The sequence below is a fragment of the Conger conger genome, chromosome 4 (assembly GCF_963514075.1).
Source record: "Conger conger chromosome 4, fConCon1.1, whole genome shotgun sequence".
Lineage (NCBI taxonomy): Eukaryota > Metazoa > Chordata > Actinopteri > Anguilliformes > Congridae > Conger > Conger conger.
The window spans coordinates 53,270,073-53,284,964 of NC_083763.1; the positions used below are offsets into that span (position 1 = coordinate 53,270,073).

General features: G+C 41.9%; 1 protein-coding gene across 2 annotated transcripts; it reads left to right on the forward strand.

Moving 5' to 3' along the window:
• Window positions 1-646: 646 nt before the first annotated feature.
• Window positions 647-10,999, forward strand: LOC133127434 (protein APCDD1-like). Of its 2 annotated transcripts, none has more exons than XM_061240336.1 (5): window positions 647-919; window positions 4,836-5,019; window positions 6,155-6,686; window positions 8,938-9,259; window positions 9,635-10,999. In XM_061240336.1, exons 1-5 carry the CDS (start codon window positions 829-831, stop codon window positions 10,084-10,086), a joined length of 1,581 nt encoding a protein of 526 aa, XP_061096320.1. In that variant the 5' UTR covers window positions 647-828; the 3' UTR covers window positions 10,087-10,999. The 2 variants fall into 2 exon arrangements, with proteins under 2 accessions (XP_061096320.1, XP_061096321.1); XM_061240337.1 differs by lacking the exon at window positions 647-919 and adding an exon at window positions 1,168-1,201.
• Window positions 11,000-14,892: the final 3,893 nt, after the last annotated feature.

Sequence of the window (14,892 nt, forward strand, 5' to 3'; positions counted from 1 at the left end):
CAGCCGCAAATAAATAAATAAATAAATAAATAAATAAATAAATATTCTTTCTAGCGATGAGAAATACCCTAATGTGACACATTCTTAAGGGAATTCCGATGCCGCAAAGTTCGTCGGTATTACTTGAGGTTCAACCACTAAGCCTTACTGATGCGTTTGATGTGTAATCCCCCGTTGAGGGGTTCAGATTCGAATTTCAATCGTGGAAATATCCTATAGTTGGAGGGCTGCGAGTCCACACCCCCCGACTCCCCCCTGATTGCGCTGAGTCTTCACACTGCCAGCATGAGCTAAGAACTGGAGGAGCACTGAAACTGAAAAAGGGAGAATGCGCGCAACCAGTCAGCTTTGACGAACAAAAATGTGGCTGGCCCTGCATTAACGCAAAGGGACCCTCTTACATGCTGAGGATTAGGAGCACAAGATTACCAAATACCTCTAAGAAAACAGAATCAAATAGTATATTATTTGGCATAGCTTCTCTGCAGGCAAACCAAACCACGTTTCCTTGGAATTGAATACAAATTGCAACTTGAACTTCACATCGTTCATTGCAACGTCGTTTTGCGTTTCAGCAACTGTTCGTCCAAGATGCAGTGCAGGGGAATTTTGATAAAGGATACAGACATGCGGTGAAATTGTTTCTTTTGAACTGGAGTCTCACCGGTTGGCAAGTTATTACATTTTCCTCTAAATACCGGAGGACCTATGACTCTTTCAGTTGTGGACTTGCTGGCACGGTCTGCATTACCTGCTTTGCACTGGTCAACACAAAAGTAGCTTATAGCGAAGGAACTGTTACACAGTTCTAATAGAACCGTGGAAGACATGGAAAATGTAAAACGAAGTACGGATAAAATGTTGTATGCTACATTCAGAGCAGTTTGCACGAACACTGTTCTATTTGTTTTTATTTTTGGTAAGTACCCTATATTTTATACTTTCGAGACAATATTGTTTGACATAGCCCTTAGTTGAACGCCTCTTGCAAATCCTTACGAAAAGTGGAGAGCAACTGAGCCAGTAAAAACTGAAGTTGATACTCGTAGATTGCAGTTAGTTAGTACCCCAGGGTTGTGAGAGATCGTGATCCCCAGGGAAAATGACATTTAACTATCCAGTTATATTATAAATACGTAGGCTAATTCGTTATTAGTTCCACGTGAACAGAGCTGACCCCGTCCCCAGCAAGATTTTAAAGGTACTGGGTTTATTTTTCTGAGTCCCAAGGTGCAACGGCCTGAAATGTATTGTGTCCTAAATCAAAATTAGCTGTGTCTTAGAATGTATTTCAGTAATAATAATAATAATAATAATAATAATAATAAACACAAAAAAACATTATCACAATTGATAAAACAGGCGAAAGCATTCGTAACAAAGAACATTTCTCAATTAATCCAAACTGAGACCACTCAATAAAGTATTAGAATTTCTAATAGTGAACATCAGAGGCCACATCAAAGGGGTTTAATATATTGAAACTTGTCAGTCAAGAAAACAATAAAATATACTGCGACAAATGAGAGCAGTATGGGGTCAGGAATACATAATGTTTCATTTTAAAATGAAAGCCCAGAACGAGGAAGCAGAGATTATTGGCCTGAAGTTCCATCATTTCCATCTGCTGACAAACACATGGCAACTGCATTTTTGGTAAAACTTTGACAATTCAAAGCATTTGCATATTCTAACAGTGGAATATTCAGTGTGGAATCAACTATGATATTATCTGTGGACATATACAGTACATAAAATTCAAATACATTGAACCTTTTTCTGTAACTGAAAGTTGCGTTGCCATTAACTCACATACAGCATTTTCTGTGAAAAAGCATGAATAACAAACTGGGCTATACATTTTTGAGAAATATAGAAACAATACATTAAACAATACAGAAAATATAAATGTATCAAGGGTAACCTACCCAAATTCCACTGTCAGCATAAGATAGGTACATTTTCTGGATTGTTGGTCATAGTTTGCTAAAAGACAACTATTTTAATAATATTGTTCATGGAGACCTTTTACTAGTACTGTGATGTTTTGCTGGATATTTTTCTTTGGCTGAATATTTACATGCCAAACACACACACACACACACACACACACATAGACACACACACACATGCACTGTATGCATCATGCATCATCACTGTCATCATCGATCTTTATTTTAATAGGATGTCATGTTGATATTAAAACCTCTTTTACAAATGACCAAGCCATGGCATGGGAAGGGTAGCAAGGCAGCTAGCACAATTACAAAAGCACACAAACGTCACGTAACAAGCAGAAAAAAAATGTGTGTATCTATATATTCCCTGAGTAATCAAACAGACTAAAATTCCGCTGTTTGTTGAGCATACTCAACAGACTCAGAGGAGCTTTTATGAGGAATGAACGCACACTTACCAGAGAAAGGATAATATATTCCAGCACAGATAATATAAATTATTTGGGAGCTGTGTGGTTCACATGTCTAGTTTTTCCTCTGTTTTACTGATTTAGAGACCTTTGGTTTGTCAGGGGTCCCAGTAAAGTGACCTCAGTAAAGTGACCTCACTATATGCAGACCAAGCCAACTGTAAATGTTCTTGGTAGTGCCGGCATTGGAACTGGGCAGTGCGCTCTCGTTGAGATAGCGGATTACATCTGGACCTGTACTCTTGAAAATGTGAACTGACAAACAGGAGGCAGAATGTGCATATATCAACCTTCAGTGGTGTCTTCTATTGGGCTTTGCAATCTAACTTTGCTGTGGAAGGCCCTCTCTTGCATAAAAGTGACATAAATGATACACTAATACATATTACTGCTCCATATTAGATATCTTCTGCAGGGTCAGTGTATACTGTATAACTTATGTTTTGAAGCTTGGAATAAATGCATGTGCTTGCCTCAAACATAAACACGAGTAGTGCATGCATGACTGTAATCCCTGACAATTCCTGTTTCCCCAGCTGGCCTTCAGCATAATAACATCTGATTCATATATTTCTGCTGAACCATATATTTGTATTTGCTTCATATAGTGTAAATATTAAAAACCACAACAATTCAACCAGTTTCTTGTTTAAAAATGCCTATACTTTAGTTATATTTTATAAACATGGGACCTTTATAAGCGCAAAGCTAATGTCTTAAGAATTTGCCAATGTTGGTAAAGAAATGGGCATTTAGAATGAATTTAAATAACGTATCTTTTCAGGTTTTGTTAGACAGTTATTGTTCTCCGGAGTTCCAATTGAAAAGCAAGGAACTGGCAGCCTTTCAGAGCCTTCTCTGGGTTTTGAGCCGAGTGCAGGTGCAAATGGATAAACCATACTCATGATGCAACAGGATCCCTTTGATACAGCTGTGTCTGCCTCCAATGCCATAGCATTACTAATCATAGCAGCTGAATTTCAGGATCCTGTGCTTATGGGTCTTTGAGGACTCTTACAAATTATTCCAAGAAAAAGCAATACCAGTATAGGGGAGTTCCCTCAAAGTGACTTGCACTGCCACCCCTCTAGGTTTCTTCTGCAACAAATAAAAACAGCTTACAGAGAAAGATTACATAGGCTTTCAATTACCTTTGGAGCCTGTTATTGGCGTTTGTCAACATGTCGAACAGAGTTGTGCCAATGACAGACAAGGAAGCGATTATGAGGCTGAAAAATAAGAACAAAACAGTCAGAGACATAGGCTAAACAATAGGCTTACCGAAACAAACTGTTTGGAACATCATTAAGCAGAATGACCTGCCAATTAAGATGACACTCATGTTTATTTTTTTCCCCCCAGAAAAACATTGCTAATCCTCCTGAAAACAGGGCACGGATATTTCCTTCAGTAGCATATTTGTAATGAAACTTTTCTTCACCAAATAATTCAACTCGAGTAGGCTAGGAATCGCTACAGTCTGCAATCTGCTGCCTTCGTCCGTATTAGTGCTGCCAGAGATACTTTGATTAGAGATATGTCAAGTGCTAGAATTAGCCGTAAGGCTTGTAGAAATGACTGGTAGCAACAGTTAGCAAATGTTTCATTCATTGTGAATGGCCACGCTATGGGTTATGGGTATCTCTGGTCCTACACTGAATACGTAATCTGCATCGCTTCCTGTGTACTGCTTCAGTTTTTTGCAGGAGTGTCATGCCCTAAACCAGCCAAGTCCAGAGGCTGAAAATAGCTAGCCTAATGAATACAGATTTTTTCATTTTAATTACACTCAGTGAGCACTTTATTAGGTATTTATTAGACTTTCTTTTCTTTTTTTTTTTTTTTAACTTTTGGCCTTCTACTGCTGTAGCCTAGGTCTACAGGTCTACCTAATAAATAGCACACTGTCAATGTATATATTTTCACTATTGCCTAAAAAGTGGCAATGATAAATGGTATTAAAAGAAAATGTATTTATATAATAAATAATACTTATTATTTAACCTTTAAAGCATTGCAGTCATAGATGGCAGACACAAAGTAAGCAGCAAACTTGATGCTGATGAGGTTGGAATTCAAACCCATGCATGCAGAGCACAATTTAGTTTAGTACATCTGTTTAGTACATCTCTTTAACCACTCTGCCATCTCACCACAAAGTAACGCAATATACTGTACAGTACACGTACCTTCCTCAAGGGCAGATTGACATCAATAGACATCTTGTCTCCATAAAGGATGGAAAGGGTGTAATTAAATTTAGTAATTAGAGTTATTTTTTAAAAGTAGAGTGGAACACAGGTGCCATCCTGGACAAGATGTTTTAATTCCAATCTTGATTGCAGTCGTGAAGTGCCACACGGTGAAGTAAGACTGATTTCATCATTCCCTCTCCTTGCCACTGTAGGGTTTGGTGAAGGCTCTTCCCTGCATCACCGTGATAGCAGATCCAACCCTCTTTCCCTGGAGAAGCATTTTGGACAGTACCCCAGGGACTCTCAGTGTCACCACATGCTGAAGCACCTCCACAACGGGGCACGGATATCTGTACAGATGCCCCCAAACATCGAAGGCCACTGGGTGTCCACCAGGTGCGATATCTAACTGGCAGTTCATCCTTGTATGAATGTATTTTAACAGGGCAGTTCCTTTCAAGAGCACCAGTTGAGGATTATCATATTGGCCTGTATTTCTATACTTTTCCATTATTCGTCATATACATAATGGGTTGAAATACACAGAAATACCACCTGGTGGTGTGAAAGGTAGCATTTTGGAAGGCGCCTTAAATTGATCATCAACTGACATTCATAATCAACTGGGTGCTGCTGTTCCCTGTGTGCGTCTCCTTCACCACTATGCTGTCCTATGTGTCTTTCTCTCTCTCTCTCTCTCTTGCTCCATTCTGCATGGAAGCTGAAAATGGAATTTGCTCCAGCTCTGACTCAGGTCTTTTCATTGTTGGCACAAGTAAGGTCAATAGTTATTGAAAATGTTATAGTACTTACCATGTGGATTGGAGATTCAAGAGAATGTATATACAATACAGTACTGCAGTGTGGGAAGATACAAGTATTTAGTCTTAAAGTTTTGGTTCAGAGCCAAGAGAAAAAAACTGCCTCAGTGTGTAAATATCAAAGCACATGCATCAGATAAGTCAGTATCCAGATGTTAGGTTTAATGTTGGTGTGCCTCTGCAAGCTGTACTTTTATTACACTGTCATTCTAGAAAAAGAAGTATATACTACATATATGAGAAACTCCTGTACAGTAGTACACAAAACCACAATTAGATTGTCTGAATACAAATGAATATATAAATAAAATTCAAATGGAAACAGTATGTTGGCATATTCAAGTTCAAGATTCAAGTTCTCTCTTCAGTAGTCTTAGAGACACCGTTTAATTAAATGATAGTCTGTGTACAAATATATTCTTAGCATTTTTGGCCTGTATGTTATTGTCAAATTAAACCTTTGACCCATTCAACATTTACACACTTCGGAACAATATACATTGTACAGTATTATAATCCCACATAGCAAAAAAGTATCATTAAAACATCCATATGTTGCCCCAATTAAAAAACAGGTTAAAGTTGTTAGAAGCCTTTGATTTGGGTCATGCTGTTTAGTTAAGCCCTCCCAGTTTCTCGCAAAAAAGAACAAAAGCTACATTAGCCTTGAATATCCTGTACACTAAGCCTTTGTTGTGTTGCTCCGATAGCTGTGAAGTGAGGCCCGGCCCGGAGTTCATCATCAGGTCCTACCAGTTCTACCACAACAACACTTTCAAGGCCCACCAGTTCTACTACGGCGACAACCACTGCACTACACCCACCTACACGCTGGTCATCCGCGGCAAGTTGCGCTTGCGGCAGGCCTCCTGGATCACCCGCGGCGGCACGGAGGCGGACTACCAGGTCCACCGCACCCAGGTGGTGTGCCACAGCGAGGCGGTGGCCAAGGACCTGAGCCAGCGGCTGAACCGCAGCTGCCGGGGGGTGGTGAGGGGCGAAGGCGCCTGGGAGCCTAACGTCAGCTACGACCTGTGGGGCGAGGAGACCGGCTGCGACTGCTCGCGCGGCCTCAACTTCGCCATGCACGAGCTGCAGCTGCTGCGGGTGGAGAAGCAGTACCTGCACCACAACCTGGACCACCTGGTGGAGGAGCTCTTCATGGGGGACATCCACACGGAGCCCGCCCAGAGGATGTACTACCGGCCCTCCTGCTACCAAGCGGCGCTGCAGAACGCCAAGGTCAGAAAGAGTCTTTGATCTGCTCTGAATACCAGTCTGCACATGCATGAGAGACAGCTGCAGCTTGAATAAACAACATTATGATATTACAACAATTTTTTTTACATGACTGTTATTTCAGTGGAAAGATTTGCCGTACGTTCGGTCTTTTTGAATCTGTCTCAGTCCTGCAACTGGGCCGGAGTGTGGATCATTGAAGTACAACTAGCAACCGGCTAGTTGCTAACGTTAGCATTCTGCAAAGGGAATTTGGAATCATGCAGCTTATGAATTATTCTGCAGTGCACATTCCTGTTCTGGGTTTGTGCATGCCCGAGGCTGTATCAGAGAGCTAGTATGAGCTGGAGCCAGACCAAAGAGATGGAGCTCAGCCCTCTGTACTAATGCTCCCAGTCTCCCACACAAAGGAACAAAGCATTTTTTTTTTTCGAACACCCAGGCTTTTTATTTTTTTTATTTTTTATTTTTATTTCCCAAGAATGCATTGGATGCCCCCAAATCAAAAGTGCAATATTTGTGTGGTATAAATGAATTCTAATTTAAACTTGAACAATCGCTGGGCAGCTCAACCACGCTATGCCAATTCCTTCTGGAGTCTGCTATAAATCACCAGAATTAGCCAAAGACCCCCGCCACAAAAGCTCTCACAGACTGGAGACTTTTTTTTTTTAAGTGTGCTCTCCACTTTGGCTTTGTTAAGAATTGTTCTCCCTACACACTTCAAAAAGAAAGCAGTACAGAAAATAAAAGTCAGTGTTGTGTGGTGGATATTCTGGTTAGGCACAATAAAACCCCCAGTTTGGGAGCTTAGGACTCCAGCCATACCACATCTCATTTTTTTCCCTGTTTTAAAAATGAATGCCAAACCACTAACTTCAACTCAAAAGCAGCAGCAATCACTTTTTAAAAGCATTGTTTTTGTCATTGTGACTGATTTGCTCCACCCATTAATCACAAAGAGCAAAACCAAAGCTGTGTGTTTTCTTTTGTGGGTAAGCCAGGGACCAACCGACATACCAGACTCTCCATTTGTGGTCAGTGGATGGGTCAGATTCAAGTTTAGCCTAATTTTTCTTCAAATCCACATTGATGTTCTCGACTCCAATTGCTGTCATGGTTTAGCTCCAGGTTCAGTCCCACAAATACATTGATTCAAAGAAAGTCTGGGTTCTTTGATTTAGTCACAGGATTCCACCAATTATAAACTGACCAAAATTGTGGCTCCTCACAGTCTGTTAAAATGAAAAATAAACATGAACTGTTTTCATGGTTGGAGAATGTGCTGTTTACCGTTACTCCGGTTTCATTACAGCCCTAAAATAGTTTCTACACAAATTCAGATTTGACACAAGGACAGTGTTAATACAAAGAACACACAGAGACATTAACACATTGGACTGAAAAATACCTTTCCCTTTGAGCCTGTCAAAAAATCTGAAAATGGGGGAGACCATGTTGTGCACGAGAGTTCAACTCCCCACCATGGCACTACATGGTCATAAGGAATGTATACTTTGCTCTCCTTTAAAGTAAAAAGTCCTGAAAATTTAATTTTGAGATGACTTTCAAATAAGACACATCTGACATATCTGTAAAATCCATACCATTTACATTACAGAACTTGTGTGTGAATAGGTGAACATTTCTTATTTTAGAGACACATTAAGTCCAACTTGAGAAACCTATGACTTAGGTCATTCAGTGCCTTTCTTTGGCTCTATTTTCTCTCTTCAAAAGAACACTGCTATATGTGTGGGCTTGAGTTCTGCTTAGGTCAAAGATATCGAAAGCAAATCGTTTTCTCTAAAATAATTATCATAGCAGTGTTCAGAACAGCATGTACTTAGTTTCATTAAGCTTATCTGTGTATCTAAATGAGTGCTTCAGCACCCTCAAATTATAGAAAAGGGTTTCAATTTGTATTCAAGTTCTTTACTAGTGAAACAAACTTCAAGGTTTTGTCCTTTACTCTTGAAGTGAAAGGAATGCTGTGTGGTCACAATCCTTTTGTCAAGTAAACTAAATGATTTTCTTGGGTCCTTGCTGCATTGACAAGCAGGTACAATCGGAATTCCACTGAGTATGGGCATTATCAAATTATTGTTAAATGTACATGTCCCATTTGGATTTTTCTGCATTTAAGAAGGCAAGACAATGTAGGCATATTGTCTATCAAGGCCTATAATTAATCATCACTTTTGTCCCTCAACAGGCCTAGGATTCAACTACTTTGTGTTTGTCTCCATTTCAGAACCATGACCAAGCATGCATCGCATGCCGCATCATCTACCGGTCAGACGAGCAGCACCCTCCCATCCTGCCGCCCAAGGCAGACCTGACCATCGGGCTGCATGGACAGTGGGTGAGCCAGCGCTGCGAGGTGCGCCCGGAGGTGCTCTTCCTCACCCGCCATTTTGTCTTCCATGACAACAACAACACCTGGGAGGGTTACTACTACCACTACTCAGACCCTGTCTGCAAGCACCCCACCTTCAGCATCTACGCCAAGGGCCGCTACAGCCGTGGGGTACACTCCACCCGAGTTATGGGCGGCACTGAGTTTGTCTTCAAAGGTACCCTCCCTCCCAACACACATACACACACACACATACCTTGGGATTAATTATCTCCACTCATGGCCTATCATTCTTTAGGATCAGATGTGCTTCACTGTAGCTTGCCTCAGTGTCTCACAATGCATCGTTGTCATCTTTATATCTTTTCCGGGCTACATGCACTTTCCAGTAAAAAGTACACTATTAAGGGCAAAATATATATGAAATAATTTTTTTAAGTGAAACATGAAATTATATTAAATGCATACTTTCAACAGTAATGACGACTACTTTTCTTTAGGACAGCCATTTCCCATTTTGTTTCATCTGCATAAAAACAAAGATTGACGTTGAAATGAAGAGAAATGACAGGGCTGTTCTTGATCTACGCAGTGAACCATATGAGGGTAACGCCCTTGGACCAGGCCACCACCTCTCTTCTCAACGTCTTCAACGGAAATGAGTGCGGAGCTGAAGGGTCCTGGCAGGTGGGTGTGGAGCAGGACGTGACGCACACCAATGGCTGCGTGGCGCTGGGCATCCGTCTGCCACACACCGAGTACGAGCTCTTCCGCATGGAGCAGGACGCCCGCGGCCGCTACCTGCTCTACAATGGCCAGCGGCCCAGCGACGGCTCCAGCCCTGACCGGCCAGAAAAAAGGGCCACCTCCTACCAGACGCCCCTGGTCCGGTGTGCCACCTGCAGCCAGGGGTCAGAGGTCAACAGGGCGGACACGGACCAGCCCCAGAGGCTCAGCAACGGCTCCCGACAACACGGCCACAGCGGCCTGCTGGACAGCATATGCACTGTCCTCATCTCCATTGCCTTCTTATATCTCAGCTAAGACAGGCGGCCCTTTGTTTCCAATGTAGAGACCGGGACAAAATTAGGAGGAAGTGAGTCGTCAGGCAAGCAGGAGGCTTCTGCCCTCAAAGAGAGACTATTTACTTGACACACATGAATGGTTAGTAAGTTTTCCTTTCCAAGTTGTGGGGGCCAAAGGTCAAGGGAAAGCAAGTGACGTGTCTTTTGATGATTTGCGATTGAACTCCATCCAGAGACTTAAAACTGCCATTCCACAGTAACTGCACTTTATACGAGCAGACCTAAAGCAGTACGACCATCTACAGTATGCAGACATGCATAAGTATGTATTATACCTACATGCTTACAGTATGGAAATCGTGTCATTTTTAGCTGAAAGGAATACGCTGAAGAATTTCACGTCTCTACATTGAATATTATTATTGTGGTTGTAGTACTTTTGTGTGCTGACTGTGAATGTGCAGCTTACAAGAAGAAGGCATCTAAAAGGGATAGAGGATATTGTCAAGATCCAGCCATCTGTGAGGACGGAAGAGAGGGACAGACACTTCCTGGGCGTATAAAACATTGTACATTTGCGTCTTCAGTACTTCACCTTGACTTTCTTGTAATTACACAAAATTCCTTGTTTGAGGCACTTTTTGTAGTTTTTTTTTAATGTAGAAAAAAAACATAAACAAGTTGTTCTGCTATTCTATTTATGTGATATCTGAACTTGGTTCAGACCATAACAAAAGCAGTTACATTTGTGCTGTTGGATCATGAGGATAGCTGTGTGGATGCTAACGTTATTCTGTAAACTGTCTTTGTGTCTCAGTTATTTCTTAATGAAAGATGGCAGGTTTGTACATATTTTCATAGATGTATACAGACAAGTGTCCTGTTGCATTTCTGTCTTGAATTAGATGACTATGTATGTTCTCAGAACTGGATTTGAGGTATAAAAATGAAATGTTATACTATTGTTGTGGTGTCGCTTTGTGCATTAGTCAGAAGGGAAGGCTGTGTTCTTTCTCCAACATGCACAAAGGAAGGGGATGTCAGTGTAAAGAAGTGAAACCTGGTGAGGATTTAAGGGTCCTAATTGAAGTGTTCACTGATCATTTTTCCACAGTAAAAAAAAAAGAAAAAAGCTTCCTTCAAAAGCTGCAAGGCTCCTTGCCTTTTGATCTACCTTGATGTACCTTATATTAAGCTGCTATCTTTTAAGATTTGAGATACATCATTTTCTAAATATTGGAAGCAAATGCACTTCATGCCAGCAGCTCACCGTAAGTCTGTCACAGTTCAGACTGAAGATCAAACACTCAATTATCAGCATCACCATACTCAACCAACCCAAACATGATGCACTCAGACAAAATCTTTCAGAAAACCCCTGTCCCAGCCCACACACACACACACACACACACACACATACACACACACACACACACACAATCACACAATCACACATACACAATCACACGTACACCTCCTTCCAAGAGCTGTAATCTCTTGGGAGATTACAACTATCCTACATCTGGAAACCCAAACAAGAGAGTTGCCGTGGGAGACCCAGTGGCTGTCTTCCCTGTTTTGGCTCACTTGCCCTTCATTTAAACCAGCAGAATGCAGCTTTGACTGGGGAAGCTCCAGAAGACTACAGTTTCGCTTTGTTCTGTCTCCAAGGTGAAGAATAGACTTGTGCTGTGTGAACACTGTTGGCATTTCAGGTGAGGCTTTTTTGAGGCTGTTTTAAATGTCTTCCTTGGTATTTTTCTTCTACTGAAAATTACATATACATTAAATTACATTTAATTCAACAATTAATTTTAGAAGATGGTTGTTTTTATTCAAATAACTAACATAAATGACATAATTACCCTCATAAAAATGGGAGGAAATATTTTCTTTATTTGTCTCCAATAGACTATGTCAACCTAACACTGGGGAAAGAGACATTGGTATTTCCTATATGAGAAATTCCCAGAATCAGCATCATAATGGTTCAGCTAGGGCCTGAACAAGTCTAAGTCAGTAGAGATGGATACAGAATAGAATATACAGCGTAGTTTGTAAGTCTGAGGACAGTGACACAGTTTCTGTTGTTTTGGGTGTTTACAGTGTCATATTTGGCACAAATGGCCACAGGTATTTCTGATTAGTGTGTGTTCAATCGCTTTCTTATTGCAGGTACTGTATAAGAAAACTAAGTATGCTAGGCTTTTGGGGGTCTGTTTGTAAACATGAGGACTAGCGTGTGCTAATAAAAGTCAAGGAAACTAATTTTTTTGGGGAAGAAAAAAAAAAACGGCAAAAAACAAAAGACCAAAGAATAGACTTACCAAAATAAACTGTTTGGAACATCCTAAAGAAGAAACAGAGCACATGCATATCAGGATTGGTATACTGCCGCTATTACCCTTCACTGGTTTCACAACTGGAGTTGGTCCCTGGGCGCCCACAAGGTCAATAAACTAGAAACCTTGACGATAACAGTCTCTGGTTTAATTCAAACCAGTATATTTTAATTTAGTGTCTCGTATTAAGCATCATGTACTTGACTAGTTCTCATATTTGAGGTTTTGTTCTCCCGGTCAGCAATGATGAGTATCAACAATGGTCCGAGATGGGACAACCCACGAACCGGGTGTTGGGTGCCCAAGGCTCTTTGATGCGTGAGGGCAATGAAGGCTATCCTGTCTGGTCCAAACCAACAGAAGGACTACTGCAGCACAAGACGCAGAAAGATGTAATGATGGTTATGGGAGGAATGTTTCAAACACACAGTGCATTACACCCTCCTGAATATGGTGTTCCATAGCCACAGACCAGTCAGAGTGCCCATGCTAACCTCTGTCCACCTTCAAAAGTGCCAACAATGGGCACATGAGTGTCAGAACTGGACCTTGGGGCAATGGAAGAAGGTTGCCTAGTTCAATGAGTACCATTTTATTTTACATCACATGGACTGCCAGGAACGTTTTCAGTTTACCTGGGGAAGAGATGGCACCTGGAAGCACTGTGAGAAGACATGGAGGTGGAGGGAGTGTTATGCCCTGGGCAATGTTCTCCTGGGAAGCCCTAGTCTGGCCATTCATGTCATGTGGATGTCAATTTGACACGTACCACCTACCTAAACATCATTGCGAACCAGGTACACCCCTTCATGGCAACGGTATTCCCAGATGGCAGTGACCTCTTTCAGCAGGATAATGTGCCCTGCCACACTGCACTAATAATTGGGGAATAGTTTGAGGAACATGACGAAGAGTTCAAGGTGTTGCCCTGGCCTCCGCTTTCCCCAGATCTCAAGCTGATTGGGCCGGTTCCACCTCACAACCTACATGACGTACAGGTTCTGCTGCCAACATCTTGCCGCCAGATACCACAGGGCACCTTCAGAGGTCTTTTCGAGTCCATGCTTCAGTGGGTCAGAGCAATTTTGGCAGCAGCTGAAGGACCAACAGCATATTAGGCAGGTGATCATAATGTTTTGGCTCATCGGTGTACAAGTGCATCTGGAAAGTATTCACAGCGCTTCACTTTTCCCACATTTTGTTATGTTACAGCCTTATTCCAAAATGGAATAAATTCATGTTTTTCCCTCAAAATTCTACAAACACCCCATAATGACAACATGAAAGTTTTTTTTTTTTTTTTTTTTTTTTTGCAAATTTATTAAAAATAAAAAAACTGAGAAATTACATGTACATAAGTATTCACAGCCTTTGCTCAATACTTTGTTGATGCACCTTTGGCAGCAATTACAGCCTCAAGTCTTTTTGAATATGATGCCACAAGCTTGGCACACCTATCCTTGGGCAGTTTCGCCCATTTCTCTTTGCAGCACCTCTCAAGCTCCATCAGGTTGGATGGGAAGCGTCGGTGCACAGCCATTTTCAGATCTCTCCAGAGATGTTCAATCGGATTCTACTCTGGGCTCTGGCTGGGCCACTCAAGGACATTCACAGTTGTCCTGAAGCCACTCCTTTGATATCTTGGCTGTGTGCTTAGGGTCGTTGTCCTGCTGAAAGATGAACCGTCGCCCCAGTCTGAGGTCAAGAGCGCTCTGGAGCAGGTTTTCATCCAGGATGTCTCTGTACATTGCTGCATTCATCTTTCCCTCAATCCTGACTAGTCTCCCAGTTCCTGCTGCTGAAAAACATCCCCACAGCATGATGTTGCCACCACCATGCTTCACTGTAGGGATGGTATTGGCCAGGTGATGAGTGGTGCCTGGTTTCCTCCAAACATGACGCCTGGCATTCACGCCAAAAAGTTAAATCTTTGTCTTATCAGACCAGAGAATTTTGTTTCTCATGGTCTGAGTCCTTCAGGTGCCTTTTGGCAAACTCCAGGCGGGCTGCCATGTGCCTTTTACTAAGGAGTGGCTTCTGTCTGGACACTCTACCATACAGGCCTGATTGGTGGATTGCTGCAGAGATGGTTGTCCTTCTGGAAGGTTCTCCTCTCTCCACAGAGGAACGCTGGAGCTCTGACAGAGTGACCATCGGGTTCTTGGTCACCTCCCTGACTAAGGCAGGTTTAGACAGGTGGCCAGCTCTAGGAAGAGTCCTGGTGGTTCCAAACTTCTTCCATTTACCGATGATGGAGGCCACTGTGCTCATTGGGACCTTCAAAGCAGCAGAAATTTTTCTGTACACTTCCCCAGATCTGTGCCTCGAGACAATCCTGTCTCAGCGGTCTACAGACAAGTCCTTTGACTTCATGCTTGGTTTGTGCTCCGATATGCACTGTCAACTGTGGGACCTTATATAGACAGGTGTGTGCCTTTCCAAATCATGTCCAATCAACTGAATTTACCACAGGTGGACTCCAA

What these genes read in the sequence shown, in the direction of transcription:
- LOC133127434 (XM_061240336.1), top strand. Translation starts at nt 829, where the DNA reads ATGGAAAATGTAAAACGAAGTACGGATAAAATGTTGTATGCTACATTC. An exon ending in TCTATTTGTTTTTATTTTTG is followed by an intron (nt 920 to 4,835) that starts GTAAGTACCCTA and finishes TTGCCACTGTAG; the next exon opens with GGTTTGGTGAAGGCTCTTCC. An exon ending in CGGCGCTGCAGAACGCCAAG is followed by an intron (nt 6,687 to 8,937) that starts GTCAGAAAGAGT and finishes TCTCCATTTCAG; the next exon opens with AACCATGACCAAGCATGCAT.